This window comes from Lycorma delicatula, chromosome 1 (assembly GCF_047948215.1).
Source record: "Lycorma delicatula isolate Av1 chromosome 1, ASM4794821v1, whole genome shotgun sequence".
Taxonomy (NCBI): domain Eukaryota; kingdom Metazoa; phylum Arthropoda; class Insecta; order Hemiptera; family Fulgoridae; genus Lycorma; species Lycorma delicatula.
Window position 1 is genome coordinate 147,976,537 of NC_134455.1, and position 19,558 is coordinate 147,996,094.

The 19,558-nt window shown below is 30.6% G+C and overlaps 1 protein-coding gene across 1 annotated transcript in view; it reads left to right on the forward strand.

The window, feature by feature from the left end:
- Window positions 1–19,558, forward strand: part of Rpn11 (regulatory particle non-ATPase 11) — a 31,234-nt gene that overhangs the window by 715 nt on the left and 10,961 nt on the right. The window contains exons 2-4 of the mRNA XM_075364422.1: window positions 3,421–3,664; window positions 7,693–7,909; window positions 17,338–17,450. Coding sequence (XP_075220537.1) covers window positions 3,422–3,664; window positions 7,693–7,909; window positions 17,338–17,450 — 573 coding nt within the window. The 5' untranslated portion in view covers window position 3,421. The remainder of the gene's footprint in view (window positions 1–3,420; window positions 3,665–7,692; window positions 7,910–17,337; window positions 17,451–19,558) is intronic.

A 19,558-nucleotide genomic window follows, 5' to 3' on the forward strand; every position in this document is an offset into this window, starting at 1 on the left:
ACATGGTAGATTGCCTACATTAATATAAGATGAACAGTGAAAACCTAGACTTCTGAAATTAAGGCTTGGGCAACTCTACCGGCTTTCACTTCTAAATACCAGAAAAGGTAATGTTATAGTTTTATAGAATTTTAATTTAGATTCCTTCTGTGTTTTATTTTTTAATTGTTATTAATTATTCTGCTTACTGGCCTAAACCTATTAGTTTATTCATCATATCTCTGTCATACCCTATGTATGTATTTCATACCCTATTTGATTATAACTTGAGATATGTCCCTGGATCATTCCTTTCATCCCTGTTTTTTTATCTAGTAGGTATTTGTAATAAAAGCCATTATATTGGGTTTCTGGAACTAGTTATACTTTTCACAAATGATTTGCAGAATAAACAATGATCTTTGAAAAATAGTTTCCATCTGTGTAGAGCATTGTCAAACAAGTATTTAACAGTCAAACGGTCCTGTTTAGTATCGCTGGCCCCTTTTTACATTCTATTCTCTACCAGAATGTATTACAACAAGTGCTTTTGGTTTTGTACAAACTTTTAATAGCATTAATTAGAGGGAAAAGTAAACCTTCTCTTATTAATATACTCCAAAATTTAAACTATCTAGACTTGAATTCCTTTTTAAAGCCAGTGAATATAGTATGAGTCTCTTAACTTTTATTGTCTTTCTTTTCCAATCAACTGCTTTATTGTAAAAATAGCATCTATAGTAGATCAAAGATTGTTAAATAATAGATGACTTAGGATAACAAAAAACAGAAAGGAGTAGAAAAGTGTGTCAAACCAGTTATATGAATAATAGAAGAAAAAAACAGCCCAATGTAACAGATTTATATTGTAGGCATGTAACACATTACATTCACAACTGATGGAATTATGAAAATGAATGTTATTTTTTCCTGCAAAAAATGTCTGATGTAGACATCACATGACTTTTTTGTACATCTATTAAATTACATATACACATTTTTTGCTGAATTTCATTTGATAGTTAATTGTATTATGGTAGATACCACATTGCATCACATTTTTTCGTGGTTTTAATATCAGCATTTTATATTAGTTTATATATTAATTTTGTTTCACATTGCTCAAGTAGTTATTTGGTGTAAGTGAGAACATGTCAGATATTTAATCGTGCACACATCGGTTCAAATCTGACCTCATATACATATATTTTTTTTAACTTAAATATAAGTTTAAATATATTGATTAATTATTAATTATTAACCTCTGTAAAAATGTTTAAATTAAAATGAAAAGTACATAAAATTTTATTTCACTAATAGCTTTTTTTTTCAGTTTGAGGTTAATAATTATTAACTTTCCTCTTGTATGATCCAAATATTTCATTAATTAAAATTTTATTTGACTATAAATCTGGAACAATAGAATATAAGTACCACTTATGATAAATCATTGAAAAGCTTTCAATGAGGGCTTATTACTGCAGTTAAGAAAAAGTACAAAATCCAAATTTTTTGGATTTTGGACACTTTCAGTACAGTCGATTGCAGTCTAAAGGGAAGGTGCACAACTAGATGTTACAACAGTCCAGAATCCAAAATTTCGACATTCTACAGCTGTTTGTCAACCTACCAATCTAGTTCATTTTCATGTAATAGTTTGACATAAACTTGTCTTTTCTGCAGTTCATCTTAAAGCCTCATATGTAATTTTATCATCCACCAGATTTCTAGAATCTTTTCAAAACAAACTCTTAAAAGCAACCTCTGTTTTTTGTATTTCTGACTTTCTTACTGTTGTTACCTTTTACAATTTATTTTTCATGTACTTAAAAAGTATAGTTTACATGTTCCAGTTTATTTCATGCGTCAATCTGTACCAAATCACAAGATGCAAGATTAAAATTTTACAAGTAAAATTTATTTTATTTTTTGTCACAGTATCTTAACCATATTTTTTTTTGCTCTTAAGATATTGATAATAGTTTTTAGGATGTTTCATATTTTTTTGAACAGTCATTTTGTGTAAAAGCATCAACCAATTTTGGAGGTTTGCAGAAACTTTAATGACTTACTGATTTTAAAGATATCAAGTTCAAAAAATCATATTAATCTCCATAAAACATACATTTTATTCTCAGAGAATAAATAAATCTTTTATTTTGATTGGTACAATATACAGAACACATCTGGAAAGGATAGGTATGCCACTCCATGGGTAGAAAAAAAACTGCATAATATTTTTTACCCATACTGAAGAAATTAAAAAAAAAATTAATGAAAATTTTACCATACATGGTATAATTTTTATTTAATTTGTCCTAGGTGCCTGTACTATTTATAGAAGCACAAAATCTGAATTTTGCAACTGAATATTTTTTGGAAAAAATGCAGACTCACTTTTCATAAAAACATTTTAGTCAATTTTTATAAATTAACATAAAATATTTTGCAAGATATATTCAGATAAATTAAATATTTTTACATTAGTAATTTTTAAAGTAGCCTTGTATAATTCAATTCATGGTATAACCTATAACGTAGTCTTCTCCTGATTATCCACGAGTGGGGTTTAACCACATTGTGGCTTAACCGTGTGCCTTTCGGAAAAAATAATAGTTTTTAGACAAAAAATTTAAAGCGTTTTCATCATTCTGTGGTAGGTTTTACTCTCATTCATTTGTTACTTGAAAGTGTGCTTGTTTTGAATATAAAAATGCTGTACTATAGGTAATTTTGGATATGATAAGACAGTAGTAGTTCATTGTGTGTGATAATATTATGCTATGCAAACTACAAAGTTCAGTTAAAGAGAAAGTGTTTTCAGACATAACAACAATCATTTGCATCTTATATATTTATAAAAAAAAATCTGGAAGAGTAAAATGCACAATTTATTAAATTCTTTTTTCAATGTCTGTATTTTTTTCTCATTAGCTATTGGATTTTTAATAAGTGTTTGTTATAGATTGTAGTTTGTATTAGTTTGTTATTGTGTTGTAGTTTTGTTGTTTGTTATATTACATGTTATGTAGCACATACACTACTGCATGCACAAACTATTTACATTCAGTATTAGTGATAGTGAAAATTTGTTATATGTTATTATGTATTTTGAACTTAATTTCTGGATATTACTTTTACTAGGCACATACTACAGGTACCAGGTACTGTACTGCAGTACTACAGTACAGTATTAGGTCATTTTTAACATATATTACTCTTTTAAATATTATTTTTGGATCAACCTTGATTTTGCTATTTTGGATTATCTGTGATCCTCTTCCTGGTTACTGTCGTGGATAATCAGGGATTGACTTTCAATATAACTTATCTATATTTAAGAAAGAACAGAAAATAGGGTATGTGTTGTATAAAATTAGCATTGTTCGTTATTAAATATAAGTAGTTTCATTTAAAATGTTTATCTGTATCTGATTTTAGAATGGATAGGTTGCTGAGGTTGGGTGGAGGTGTACCAGGGCTGAGTCAGGCACCACCACCTTCTGATGCTCCTGTTGTGGATACTGCCGAACAAGTGTATATTTCTTCTCTTGCACTGCTGAAGATGCTGAAGCATGGTCGTGCTGGAGTGCCTATGGAAGTTATGGGTCTCATGCTGGGAGAATTCGTAGATGATTACACTGTGCGAGTAATTGATGTATTTGCAATGCCCCAAAGTGGCACTGTAAGTTTACAAACTTGTAGTGATCATTAAATTTTATAATGTGCATGTATACAAAACGTGTGCATGCACACACACATGCACATTGAGATACCACTCGGTTTTTAAAACATTTTTAGAATTAATTTGTACATAAATAATATTATGACTTTTCTCTGTAGAAATTTCTCAATTTAAGAAGTGACTAACTATTTTATCATAATAAATCATGCTTTACTACATTCATAGCATTTTATCCAATAATTGGAATTTTAGGTATTTTGTAAATAAATGAAGTAAAACTTTCTTTGTCTAACTGTTTGAGCCTTGATAATGTCCATATATTGGACTGACTTAGTGATACGCTCAGTTTTTATAGATGTGTGATAATCATCAATTCATTAAGTGATGAGTTGGTGTTTCAATTTGTTTGAATAAAAATCTGTTTTATTATTAAAAATCTTATAAAAATGTTAAATTTTTATTAGTGTTAAATGTTTTGAAAAAAAAATTAAAATTCACTAATGGGTCAGTCCATTTGAAGTGACCCAAGGGTGGTTGCTTGACCATTTCAAAAAAAAATTGAAACTTGCCCACTTGTTTCCTACATGTCTCAGGACCTTAAAACTATTTTGTTTAAGCATTTCACTTGTGGCAGCCATTTTTGTTACGTGCACACACCTATTTTTGTGGTTATAAGGGTTTATGGAAAAAATCATAATTAAAAAACTATTGGCCCTGGAAGGATGAAACAAAAATCAGTTTATTCATATTTTCTCAGGGTAAAAGACTGATCCATTAGTTTATTTACCTATCGCTCTTCTTTCTATGAGAAAATTACCAATAAAGTTGAACACAAAAAACTGTGAAATTTCACTTTTGGTAATTTTTTTCAAGAGGCAAGGATGGTATATACAGTTTGAATTATTTTTTTATATATAGGTATATGTTAGTAGTTTTACCATAAATAATATTAATGGTGATATACTTAGATCTAAATTTTTATGAATTTTTGAAAACTAATTTTTTTTTTTAATTCAAATTTTGTCTTAAAATAACTCTGATGGGGCTGGTGATAAAAATTTCAAATTTTCACAACTTATAGTGTTTTTGTAGATGTTCATGGCAAATAAAAAAGTTATAACCTCTCAAAAATCAAGAAAAACCTGTTAAAAGTGATACCACATTTTTTCCTTGATAGTGTTTACAAAAATAAACCAATATAAAAATAAAAATGAATTCTTGAAAAAATATGTTGGCTACTCATTGAAATCTGAGTTTGGGTAAGTTTTACAAGCCTTAAAAATTTGTATTGGGTTAAATTATCATTAATTTAAAAAAAAATATTTTGTAAATTTTGATAACGTGTCAACTTCAACAACATGGGGCTAAATATAAAAAATGTGAAATGCAAAGAAGACAAGAAACCCCCTTAGAATACTTATTTAGTGAGTGAAAATGGTATTGCTTTTAACAGGTTTTTTATGATTTTTGAGAGGTTATAACTTTTTTATTACTACAATACACAAGAAACTTTTTTATTTGCCATCAACATCTACAAAAACACTGCAAATTGTACAAAATGTTGGGGTTTTCTTACTATCAGAGTTATTTGAAGCCAAAATCTGATTTTTTTTTTTTAATTAGTTTTCAAAAATTCATAAAAATTTAGGGGTAAGTATATCACCAATAATATTATGTATGGTAAAATACCAACATATTTTATTTTTATCTACATATAAAAAATAATAATTTTTTAGCAAATTTTGACAAAGAAGTCCAAAAGTTGAATCCCCCAGCTGAAATATCTTGTAGTTTTTTTGTGATTGTTTACCATGTAGTTACTCAAGACTAAACATTTTTGGCTGGTATAAATTTTAATCAGTAAGGATTGCTTATGTATTTGAATTATTAAAATTTACATATTATTAAAACATCATAATTTGAAATGTATATCAAAACATCAAAATTTGCTATTTATTATTAATAGACTTTCCTGGTCGAGGATCATTTTCAGTTGACTTAACAACCACTTTTAAATTGTGAAAACCATTCGTAACTTTGTGTGTGACCCAGAGCATCATCTCCATAAGTTTGCTTCAAAAGTTAAAAAATTTCTGTGAAAGTTTCTCCAGTTTTATTCAAAATTTTAATTGTTGTATCATTGCTTTTGAAAATCGCACATTACAAAAATCGCTGCGATCACTTAATGTTGCATTCAAGCAACAGTAACACAAAAACTAAATGAGATATCAACAATCCAAGAATGTGATTATGCAGAACACAATGCTACCAACCACATGTCAAAAAATATTGCTGTGGCGTGTAATTAAAAATGTTCGGTTATTTTCTGAATAGACCTCTTGTATCAAAGACCCAACTGTCTGTAGATAGATATATTTTAAGTTGAAGTTTACAGCCTTGCCACCTAGATGGATTGCCAAATAAGTTTAACTATTTTTAGCATTCATTCATTGCATGTACATAAAAAAAATTTATTGTGACAATAAATATACCTTTTTGTTGTTATTGGTTGACCAAAGGATATTGAAAGATTGCGCTTGTTAAAATTCATACAGAAACAATTTATTTACTGTTAACTATCTTACTATTTACAAAGTAAGTAAATTATGTGACATAAAAGTTAATTCTGATTCTAATATGAAATGTACAACGTAAAAAATATATTAAAAATTAAAAAATGAGTATTCTGGTTTGATTACAATTACAAAATCAATTATAAACTTAATATAAGCATTATCTACTTTGCTGTTTACAGAGGAAATTTATTTTTATTAATGACACCTTGTCCCTATTCCAGTGAACTTACCTGTACAGCTTCTCATACTTAACCACAAAACAAAACATTGTTGCACTGTTGTAAATCAGGATTAATGTTGATGCATTCTTAGCTTGTACACTTTCAAAGGTTATTGCACACTGTGTTTAAATGTGTGCACCCCTTACACACTATCCCACCCGCTGGTCTTTGACAATATTTGTATCTTTTGGCCTAGGGAGATAGTGTTGATGTAACAGCAGCAGATCCATCCTCTAGTCTATAATTGTTTCAAAACATCTGTTATCCAAACCTTCTGCTCTATTTTAGAAATTTCTTCTATTGTTCCCCTATTGTTTTGTTTCTCTTTAAATTTAACAAAAAATAATTTATTTGTCAGTTTACATTTTTTATTTTCTTTATTAATCTCATGTTTTCCATTAGTAGAACCTTCTCTTGTGTCACAATATATATATTTATATTTCTAACATATAAACATTTCTTGTCAAATGATTTTTTCGATAACATGCTGAAGGAGGGGTAAAAATACCTAGTTAGTAGGCATGTTATAAAGACCCCTTACTAATTCAGTTATGTTTGATGCAGTATTGGGAATACTGTTAAAAAATTTTACTGCTTTTTGAAAAAATAAGAAATTTTTAAATAGACACCTTTTAATGGATACTTCTTTACTGTATCTTTTATGCATAAAAAAAATCACAATATTTTAGCTGAAATTAATAATTTTCAAGACAGTTTTAATGTATTATAAAAATACATATATTGTTAATATAGGGCTGATTTTTTTTTTTTCTTTTCCAAGGGTAAAGTACAATCCTGTTCATCCAGACTAGATTTGACAGCATATAGTCTGGATGAATAACAGAAAGGTAATTCAGAAGTTGTCCTATAACCTATTGAGTTCACAATGTGTGTATTATTAATAGGTTTAAGCTTCAGATTTCTTGATGATGGGGATCCATATATAAACGGGTTATTGAGTATTTTCTTCCTTGAATAAATTGTACAAAAAACCTACCATTCCATTTTCTTAGAGATTTAAAAGCTATAAACAGTTCTGTGACAATTTTTTATAGCCATTAGCCCAATGGTTTTTATTTAATAAAAGAACTATTTTGAGGAAAGCATTTTTTTTTTTTTTAAATTAATCCTCTGTATTTAGTAATTTATCCTGCATTAAGAAACTTTATTAACCATTGACTTTGTAAAAGATCATAAAAATATTTGGAATTAATTATGTTTGTTTTCATAGGGTGTCAGTGTGGAAGCTGTTGATCCAGTATTCCAAGCCAAAATGCTTGACATGCTAAAGCAGACAGGACGTCCAGAAATGGTCGTAGGGTGGTATCACTCTCATCCTGGATTTGGATGCTGGCTATCTGGTGTTGATATAAATACACAAGAAAGTTTTGAACAGCTCTCAAAGCGAGCAGTTGCTGTTGTGGTTGATCCAATTCAAAGTGTTAAAGGTAAAATAATCCTTTTTTTGTTTAGTACTTTTAATACTAATTATTTTTCTATTTGGTATGTGATTAGGAAAAGAAAAAAAAGTCATAATTTAGTTTGCCCAAGACCACAGAATATTAAGGTGCGGAATTCAGATTTAAAACTGATGTATAAATTTAATTTTGAGAAAGGAAAAAGCCATGAAAAAAATCAATTGCAATAGAAGAAAGATCCCCTCAGAAGAAAATTTACAGGAATATTTATAATAAAAAAAAATTGAATAAAGAATACAACTAAAATTCAAAAAAAAAGTTATTTAAAGTAACAAAATGCTTGAAGGATACATGTGAGGGCATGTCCAAAAAGTAATGCTGTAATCTGATAAATTTTATTCTGAATCTACATTTCTATGTTCTTTTGCAAACTCGTCTCCCTTAAGTGTACCACACTGCTTCCACTGCTTCATCCACTTTTCAGACCGGAAATCCAGGCATCTTTCAAAAACATTTTGCCATTGGCTTTTATGATCTCTAGATTCATCTCAAATTTTTGCTCTTTCAGGTCCTTCACCTCTGGGAACAGACAGAAGTCATGTGAAGCTAGATCTAAGTTGTATGGTGGGTGAGGAACTGTTATAATTTTTTTCTATTAAAAAATTCACGCTTTCAAAGTTCTGAACAGTACCAATCAGTTTATGACAAAGATGATTTGCAAATAATTCTTGATGGATCTCTAGGCCACTGGACTTACATTTGTCATGCAATAAAAACAGTTGAGGTATATCACAACCTTTCTCTTAATATAAGCTAACTTATAAACATTAATATTCTGTATCCCCAGCACATGAATGTTGTTTTTAAACCCCTTATATATATTCTGTCTGATTCATACTCGCATAGTGTTTTTGAAATTGCCATCATATATCTTTGGACAGAGAATTTGTCCAGTGAAAATTATCGTTGCTATGAATAATGAACATCAGACAAGCAGTGTAAAGTTTCATTTGGCTTGATTTTAAAACTTAACTCATTTTATAGCTTTTCCAATTACCCTAAAAACAATTAGATTTACAACTGGTTCAATGATGAAAAAAGGTCTGCCTGAAAAAATTTAAGTAATACTGAAACATTTTGTATATAGCAAGAAATTGTAATTAGTAGGTACAGGACCAGCAAAAAAAATTTCAAAACATTGTAATTCTTATCAGGATTCAAATAAAGAATTGCCAAAGTTTGATGAATCCAAACTTAATTAAATTGTACATCTGGATTGGAAAACAAAGAACATATCTCCATATTAGTTGTAATCCACATATTATGTATGAAAGTGACCACTAAATTTAGGACAGTATGATGTAAGTACCAAGTGCTGTTAAAAAATAAGGGCTGATGACTTATGAATGGTGATTGGCAACACTCATTAGTTCAAACATGCTCAGTAGCTTTAAGTGGTCTGTTGGGTAAGTAACCACTATTGCCGTCGGTTCATTGTTGTTTGCTCTTGCAAGGCAATGTCTTTAAAATGAATGTGGTAATAACAAATCCAGCCTGTTGTGAAATTTGATCAGTGATTTGCTACAATGAGTGAAGGAAAAGTGAGGCAGTGGTGTTGTGAGTTTAAGGAAAGTGGTTCAGATGTCCACAAACCCACCGGGTTGGTCTAGTGGTGAACGCGTCTTCCCAAATCAGCTGATTTGGAAGTCGAGAGTTCCAGCGTTCTAGTAAAGCCTAAAGTCCTAGTAAAGCCAGTTATTTTTACACGGATTTGAATACTAGATCGTGGATACCAGTGTTCTTTGGTGGTTGGGTTTCAATTAACCACACATCTCAGAAATGGTCGAACTGAGAATGTACAAGACTACACTTCATTTACACTCATACATATCATCCTCATTCATCCTCTGAAGTATTATCTAAACGGTAGTTACCAGAGGCTAAACAGGAAAAAGAAAGGAAAAGGTTCAGATGTTCACAATGAACAGAGAAGTGGCAAGCCTAGTGTCTGGACTGATAATCTTATTGAACATGTGAATGCAAAAGTGAGAGAAAATCGTTGCTTTACAGTTGGAGATCTTTCCTTAGAATTTCCAGAAGTTTCAAAGACAGTATTATTAAAAATTGTGACTGACACTCTAGGCCAGTGATTCTCAACCTTCTTAGCTCCACAATCCCCAAAAAGTAAAAAAAAAAAAAAAAATTATATATATATACATATATATATATATATATATATTATGAATATTTTGTGACATCTCAGCCCAATGAAACCTAGTTTAAAGTATTTACCTGCGTTGATAGCAACAGGTATGAACATGCATGTAAAATAGGAAGTTTTTAGTCATGAACAATTTACAGGTTCCAACTTGAAGTGTATTTGTTCCTTGTAATTTGATTTGCTTCCGTAATATTCACTGTGAGAGCATCACGTTAGAACATGCATATGATATATTTGAACTAGTACTGTCAGCAGTATAAAAGAAGCATAAGGTTTTACAGAATGTCAGCTTAGTTTTGAATGTGAAGTATGCATCTGATGCATATTTAAGTTTTTAAAAGCTTTGTTTCGTTGAAAATAATAATGAGGTTTCGGTTTATTAGCACGTTCCTACTGGCACATTATTTCCTTGTTTTGAATAGAATTTTGTTTGTCACGTATAGTTTTTCCATCAGACATCTGTATTTTTTTTTTATAAATGTAACTGAAATTGTTTATTTATTAGTAATTTGTTTTCAATCTAGTAATTTGAATCTGTACTCTGGTGTGCCGCACCGGCTCTTTGTTATACCCATTCACTTTGTGGTTCAGGAAGTGTACCACCTTGACTGGTTGGAAATGGTCTTTGGTGGGGGGGGGGGGGGTAGCACTCCTACATGCTGCATTTTCGTTTACTAGCTTACTTTATGTCAGTCTTATTTGTCTACCAGACATGACCAGTCTATGCATTCGTTTCTTTAGTTTTGCAGTTTTTATTAATTTTTTTTCATTTTACTGAATAAAAATGCCTAAACGAAAAATTATTGTGTCTGTCAAAGTGCGCTGATGATGAAAAAATCAGGGTTATCATCATTAACAAGCGATAAAGAATGTGACATTTAAAATAGTCGGATTGTAATACCGACTTTTATTTATCTATTGATAAGATTGAATCTGCAAGGTAAAATTCAATCTAGTAGAAAGTATCCTGTAGATTCCTCTGGACCCAGTACATCAAGTATTCAGCCAAGTGTTACAATTACCTCTCAGACCAGCCCTTAATCTGTGCATTTTTCTGGTAACACCTACAAGGACCTGGACTATCACGAAAACATGGTAAGTGGTTTGCATTTTTCACATAACTCCCATACATCAGATTTTCAAGTGGAGATGAATCTACAACAAACAGGCCTGATTGGTTTCCTATTACTGGTTTAAATGTAAAATTCCTTTCAGGAATTTCAAAATGATGATCAGTACTTAAGGTCTGACATTTCAACAGAAAATCTATATGAGCTGTTTACCATGTTTTTATTGGATGATATATTAGATTTTATTGTTACTGAAACTAATCGTTTCGCTAATCAGAGTTTGAGTAATGAAGTCAGAAAAAATAAAAAGTTATTTAAATGGGCTGATACTAATGCGAGTGAAATGAGAAAATTTCTTGCAATTCTTATGTTGATGGGCATAGATTGCTTATTAGATATATGTATTTACTGGTCAAATAATGATATGTTTGTGAATCTTTCGTAAAAAGAATGATGCCCAGAGACAGATTTATTGCAGTTTTAAACCACTGGCACTTTTTGAACAATGAAAATGATGATGGTAGTAGTAGAATTTTTAAAATAGCAACTTATTAAATATGTTACTAAGTAATTTTCGAGCAGTTATAAAGCTAGGGGAAAAAATTAGTAATTGATGAGAGTATGATTCCTTGGAGAGGAAGGTTTATTTGTTGACAGTATATACCCCAAAGAAAGCCATAAGTATGGGATAAAATTGTACAAAGTGTGTCTGCCATCTGGATATACCTATTATATAATTATTTATGCAGGAAAAACAGCAGAAGTTACACAAAACATTGGCCATGCTCGTAAAATATCAATAGAGATTACAGAAGGCTTGTTAGATGAAGGGAGGATACTTTATGGAGAGAGTTTTTACACTAGTTTACCTGTAGCTGAAGGGCTGTTGAAAAGGAAGATATTCTATTGTGGCACACTAGAGGAAATAGAAAAGGTTTTTTTTGTAAAAAGAAACCAAGAAGAGGTGAAGTTGAAGGTATGCAAAATAATAAAGAAATAAAAGTAGTCAAATGAATGGACTAAAGACAGCTGTTAATGATGACTTCATGTTCTAATCAAAAAGGAAAGTTGGTGGAATTAAACAACAGAACAGATTTGGGAATGTAGTAAAGAAACCTGATTGCATTTTGAGCTATAACAAAGCCAAAAAAAGGAGTAGATCTTTCTGACCAGTTGGCTGCATACTATTCTAATTTAAGAAAAACTATAAAGTGGTACAGAAAATTAGCAATGGAGCTTATTGTTGAAACTAGTCAGTGCTGCACACCGAAAATTCTTTAATGGAAAATTATTTTCACTTTCACATTTTGGAGACATTATTATTAAAAAGCCAATGTCTGATACAGAAACCGTAGTACAAAATCCTGTTATCAACAAGAAGACAGTCCATTGTTTAGAGAAATCACCTGGACAAATATGTGTAGCTTGCAAAAATTGTCAGCATTGTTATAAAAAATTATATGAACAGTATGGGAAGAAACATGCTGAAAAGAGTTGCTACATTCTGCATGCAGTGTCCTGATTGACCGTATTTCGGTTTACGATTAGTGAGATACACTAATAACTCCAGTTTTTAGTGACTAATTCACTAAGTATTTTGTTTTAGAATTATTTTTACAGGAATAAGCAAAATTCTATACTAATTCAATTTTTTCATATCAATTTATCTGTAAGTTCTTTGATGTAATGTAGAAGGGTTATTTTTTTCAAGGTCCGATCGATCGTGAAATAAAAATCGGATGAACCTTTGCATAGTGTCTCTAGTATGACCTTCAATCACACCGCGTCACTTAATTTAGTTCTGAACATGCAGCTAGCACGTAAACATGTCTACAATAATAGCATCTCCCGCCAAGTGTGAAGTGCGTGCGGTAATTCAATTTCTTCAGGCTGAGGGGTGTAATGCAGCTGAAATTCATATACGAATAAGTAATGTGTATGGTGAAACTTCAGTGAGTGACAGCAAAGTGCAACAATGGTGCGGGAACTTTAAAGCAGGACGTGCAAAATGTTCATGGGCGAGTGGATGAGGTAATTCGAGAAAATTGTCGGTTCACAATTTTTGTATTAAGTGATTAGTTTCCTGAAATTTCAAGGTCAGCTCTCTACACCACTGTGAGTGAGAGACTTCAGTACCGCAAACTGTGTGCGAGATGGGTTCCCAAGATGCTGTCCGACCATCACAAAACAATGAGAATGGACGCCTCCCTAACGTTTCTCCAGCACTACCACAATGAAGGAGAAGATTTTTTGAACAAAATTGTCACAGGGGACGAGACATGGGTCCATTTTGAAACTGAAAAAACAGAAGAACAATCCAAACAGTGGATGCATTCTCATTCTCCCAGTAAACCAAATAAGTTCAAGTGAACCTTCTCCAACAGAAAGTGTATGGCAACTGTGTTCTGGGACCGGTATGGAGTTCTCTTGGTGGAATTCATGGAATGTGGTACGACCATCACTGCAGCATCATACTGTGTAACTCTTCAACATCTACGAAGGACAATTCAGAATAAGCAGAGAGGAATGTTGTCATCAGGCATTGTCTTTCTCCATGACAATGCTCGGCCGCACACTGCAGCTGTAACAAAGAAGCTTCTGCAGGGTTTTCGTTGGGAAGTGTTTGATCACCTACCATACAGCCCGGACTTGGCTCAATCCGATTTTCACCTCTTTGCTCACATGAAATGCTGGCTAGGAGGACAACATTTTGGCACAGACATCGAGCTGCAGACCAGCGTAGAAACAAGGCTAACACAGCATAGAAACGTGTAGAAAACACAGGCGGCTCTGTTTTATGACGAGGGTATTGGAAAGTTGGTACCACGCTATTACAAATGTCTAAATTGGAGTGGCAACTATGTAGAGAAATAGCGTAACTATGTAAGTACTTTTACAAATAAAAAAATTTTTATTTTCACTGTAGTTTTAATTTTGTGACTGATCAGACCTTGAAAAAATAACCCTCGTAGATGAAAAGCATTAGTGATTTGTAATAGCTTTTATTTGATTTTTGTGTTCTTGTATTTTTTTTATTGTACTTGTATATAAGTAGTTCTTACGATCAAGTACTTGTATTTTACTCTTATTTTATAATAATTTTTTGTAATTCTATGTCTTATATTATGTTTCTATGATGTTTTATATTTTATGATTATGATAAATAAACTTACTCAATAAAATGGAATAAATATAAAAAGTTTTTAAGAAAATTTTTATTTTAATTGAAAGTCATGCCTATTCTTACATAGCTACTTGATCAGAAGTCAGATTGAATGCCTGTAACAAACTTAGACTAATAATCATTTCCTAGAGCCGATACTATGAAGCCTATGTCATTATTTTAGAACTGCAGTTGGTGAAACAGTATTAAAATAGTCATGTCATTTGATACACCGATGTGCTAAAACATCTGCCAAACAGAATGTGCAGCAGCACACCGATGTGCCACAAACAACATAAACGAATTCATGCCTTCAGCTCACCAGTGTGCAGATCTCTGTGGTGAACGTGTTAGTGTGTGGTAAAAAAGGTAAACTGTGTTTTTTAAAAAATTAAATTCTTATGCAGACTGAATAAATTTGAAAAAAAACAAAGTGAGCCATCTACATCCAGTGATTTGATTGGTAAAAAGACAAGATTGTGCAATGACAGTTATTTAAATTATAGTTTTACCTCATTGGATGGAAAACCACAGTGCATTGTTTGCTTTCAAGTTCTCTCTGATGAAAGCATGAAGCCATCAAAAGTAATTCAACACTTCAAAACTTAATATCTGGATCATGAAAGCAAATCTTTGAAATTTAAAAAAAAAATTACTTTGAAAATCATCAAGCTTTTATTTGTAAATCAAGCCATATTGATAAAAGTACACTTGAAACATCTTATCTCATAGCATTAAGAGTAGCTAAGATGCCCAAACCCCATACAGTCGCAGAAAATCGCATATTGTGCTGCAGTTGATATGATCAATGTTTTACCAGGCGTGGAAGAAGCATCAGAATTGAAAAAAATTCTGCTTTCTAAGAACAGAGTATCAAGGTGAATCAATGACAGCTGCCAATGTTTGTGATCAGATAATTCAACAAGTGAGTTCAAGTGAATTTTTTAGTATTCAGTTTGATGAATCAACAGATGTGATAAACACTTCTCAGTTCTTATTTTTGTGACATATGAATATGATAGGGACAGATTAATCAAAGAAAATATGTTGTTTTGCAAATCAACACCTGTTCATGGAACAGGACAATGTATTTTTGATGTTTTTTATGAAGTTACTAAAAACTATATTGTAATTGGACATAATGTATCGCAGTATGTAGCGATGGTGCAAAGGCAATAACAGCAAAGAGCAGTGGATTTCTGAAAAAAATTAAAAGATTGTCTTAACCAAGGGCAGAATGAATGTACTGCTTCCATGCCACAGACATGCTCTTGCCAGTAAATCTCAAACAAATTCTTTGTAAAGCTGTAAAAATAATCCATTTTATTAAAAGTCAACCATTACAGAATAGGCTGTTTTTTGCTAACTATGGGCGAAAAAAAAAAATCTCTTCGTATAGAAGTCATATGGTTATCATGAGGGGAAGTGTTAACCAGTTATTGGAATTGCAAGATAATAGAATATTTTTCTGGGATAATGGAAAATGTACCAGAAGATCAACTAGCTAAAGATATTAAAATTAGAACAGAATGTAATCGAGTATGAGGGCACAAAGGTTATTTAAACATTGAGATATTACACCGATATCCCAAATTTTAATCTATAGTAATACTATTAAATACATCAATGAATTAGATTATTTGTACAATCCACTGTAATGTCGTTTTGGAGATTATGGATATTCAATAGATTGCATCAAGTAATTAAGTCTAATGAAATGATGTCACCTGTGTCATTAGATTTTTACTTTTGATGATTCGGGATAACGTGATGCCTTAATTCAAATTCATCTTTATAGAAATCTTATAAATAGTACATTGTGGATGTTCATGCCAAAGTTGACTCTGAAAGACTAATTTTACAGTAGATTTAATCAATATTAAGAGTAGCTAATTATATCCATCAAAAGGTGTGTTTGCCAATTAAGAAATCCAGAGGATAGTTGGCATAAGCTTGTTATACTGGCCTCATTTGTGGAAGGTCAAAATATATATCCATGAAAAAACACAAGATGCTATATTTTATGTTCAGAAATATGGCCAGCCATCCTTTTTATTATTTTTATGTGCAATTCTAATTGGATAGATATAACAAAAAAAATTCATTTGAAAATTAAACTACCCAAGAGAGGTAGATATAGCTTCTCATATTTTTCCATTTCAAAGTAAAAAATCCAAGATCTCCTATTAAAGAAAGATTTTTGGCATTGTTAAAAGCCATATGTTCTACATATTGTGGAATGATAGAAAGAGGATTGTGACATGCTCATTTTTAGTGTGATTTGACACTAAAATTCAGCAATAAAAAATTGTATTGATTATTAGTTCAAAAATATTTAATCCACTATTATGCATTATATTATCTCTTTAATTATGCAAATAATTAAACACTATTATGCAAAGATTTTTGTCTATATTACTGACCACTTTAACAGACACAAGAACTGATGAGAATTGTAAAATAGAGACAAGATTTTACAAAAAACAGATTGCCATAGCATTCACATATTTCACAAAGTATATTTTTTGTTTGCTTCACTGACAAAAAATTCTCTTGAGACTCATCTCTAGTATTAAGTTTTTTTTCCCATTGTCATTCTTTGCAGTTAATGAAAGAAGCAGGACGTATCTTAAAGCTTTCGAGCAGAATATTGGCTATGGAAAATTGGGACATAGTAGCTAAGCAAGAAAAACTTAAAATTTGAAAGCTATTAAATTTTAATAAATACAATATTGATTTGAACCACTAACATTCAGTTCTTGTTAATTTTAAATAGTGTTCTTTAGTTTCTCTGGTTATTAAAAAAGATATTTTAAAATATTTTTTATTTTTAAGAATATTTTCATAAAATTTATAGTATATATTTGTAGTTAAAAGATTATCAAAATTATTTTTTATTTCCTGATCTGTTATATACTTGTTATATAAGTGTTCTCCAGAGTATTAATGCCAATATCTCCATTGTCCTTGCTTCGTAAGTTTTAATGTGTAAATTTTTTTCCAGGAAAAGTAGTAATAGATGCATTCAGATTAATAAATCCAAATATGATGGTGCTTGGACAGGAACCTCGTCAAACAACATCTAATCTTGGTCATCTTCAGAAACCTTCTGTGCAGGTAGTGTTATATGAGTTTTATGGTTAAATATAAGTATCAGTTAGTATAAGCTTTAAAATAATTTATAGAAATTCTCATTTTGATTTTATCTAAACTTTGAAATTTATATTATATCATTAGCAAAACAAAGGATGACACACAGTGGAAGTAATAAGTGAAAGATTGCATTTTTAGATACAGTTGCTTAACAATTTTATAATTTCATACACTTACTTTGGTTGACATACTAAAATTGGTATGTTTTTGCATTTTCATTAATTATCTGCCATGATACTGAAGAATAGAATCTAAAATTCATTTTTACTGAGGATTGTTTGGTTGTGGGCTCAGCTAGCTAATAGGTTTTCTTTGAAGTGTCGGCTTGATATTGCAGAATGGAAGTTCCAATTCTACATTAACTTTCCTGGCATCATAGCTGTAGAGCTATGCTGCAAGAAGAAAGTATAGTAATCATTCAAAAAATTGGGTATTGGTTTTTTTCTACCTCCCAACATTTCATGACCCAGGAACCCCAAAAAACAAAAAAGGGGGTAATGTTTGCATGTATATATGTACGTGCATTGACATGTTTGAAGCTTAGTAACTTTTGTCTGGATGAACCAGTTTGATGAAATTTTGTACAAAAACTTATGTATATCGGGCACTTTGTTGGTAAAGTTTTAGGATCAGTATCTCAGGGAGGGAAGGGGAGGTTTGGGATTAATTTTCTCAAAATTCTACAAACATAACCTCACTTTATATTAAGGTTTTATCTTCCTAGGCATAAGAGTAGTAAAGTGGCTCAAAAAATTACTTTGAGGATGGGAAGCTGAGCAAAGTTTAAAATATAAATTAATTTTTTTTTGTTTAAACTTATATTATTAAAAATTAGAAAAAAATTATAATAATACAAAAATTTCATAATTCACCCTTAACCCAAAAAAAGGAATCTTGGGTAACTTTTTATTGTTTGTATGTTTTTCAGTGAAATCTGTTTTAATTTCTTCAATTTAACATAGTACACAGAAAAATAAAAAAAAACTTTCATGGAAGGTGATTTTGAAGGTGGGAGAGTAGAAAAAATACTGGTTCTTTTTTTTAAAATCCTTTAAACATTTTTTGGTTTATTCAAACATATAATGATAATTTTACAATACAACTTTATCATAGAATAAAAAAAAATTAGGTAACTTTTTCCGTGTTTCATTATTTTTCCACAATATAAGAATAACCAATGCCAAGAAAGTATTGCAATTTTGTTGTCTGATTTTTTCCTTTCTTTTTCGCTTAAATTAAATGACTTCATTGTCATATAGTCCTTGTGACTAAAGGATGTAACTTGTAGGTTCTTTGTGTAAGTTTTCAGGAATGAGCTGTGTTTGAACTTTGCATCTTTTGAGATTTGGTTTAAGAAAAAAAATATATGAATGGTGATTTCCGAATAGGTTTTACACTTTTATAGTCAGAAAGTCCTGTTTCACATTCAGTTAAAGCCTTTAAAGGCATGTGGATGAATTCGCAATCATGTCTATTGATTGCAGTATATGCTGTTTTTGCCCAGTACTTGAAGAAGTGTAAGTGAAAGCTAAGATGATTAATGTCTCATGTAACGTATATTTTTTTATTTGGTCTTTATTTTTATCTTTCTACCCTTCAGTATACACATCATGAAAATTGAGACTGCCTCATAGAAATTTTTAATTCCTTCCTATATTTTTTGTCATTTGGCCAGTTCTTGATACCTTATGTAAGTCCCAAGTGAAAATTATACATGTATTGCAGTTTACAAGTAAGTTGTTAGTGGTGTCTGTTTCTGCATGTGTGTACACATATTGACTAATTAATTGAAGGTATTAATTCTGTTTGGTGATAACTTATTTTCATAATGAAAATGTTAGTTATTTTACAAAAAATGTATTGCTGTAAAAATTTTACAAAACTTTAATCGTGTGTACATATTTTCATATGAATTTTCAGGTAAATTAATATTTATTATCTCTTTAAATTCTAATTATTTTTAAGGAGAAATTAACTTTAATCTAGTAGATTCTTTTTGAAAACAACTAATAATATTGCATCCAGTGTAAGAGAATTCTGTTGTTGCAAACTACTGTGATGTTATGACAAAA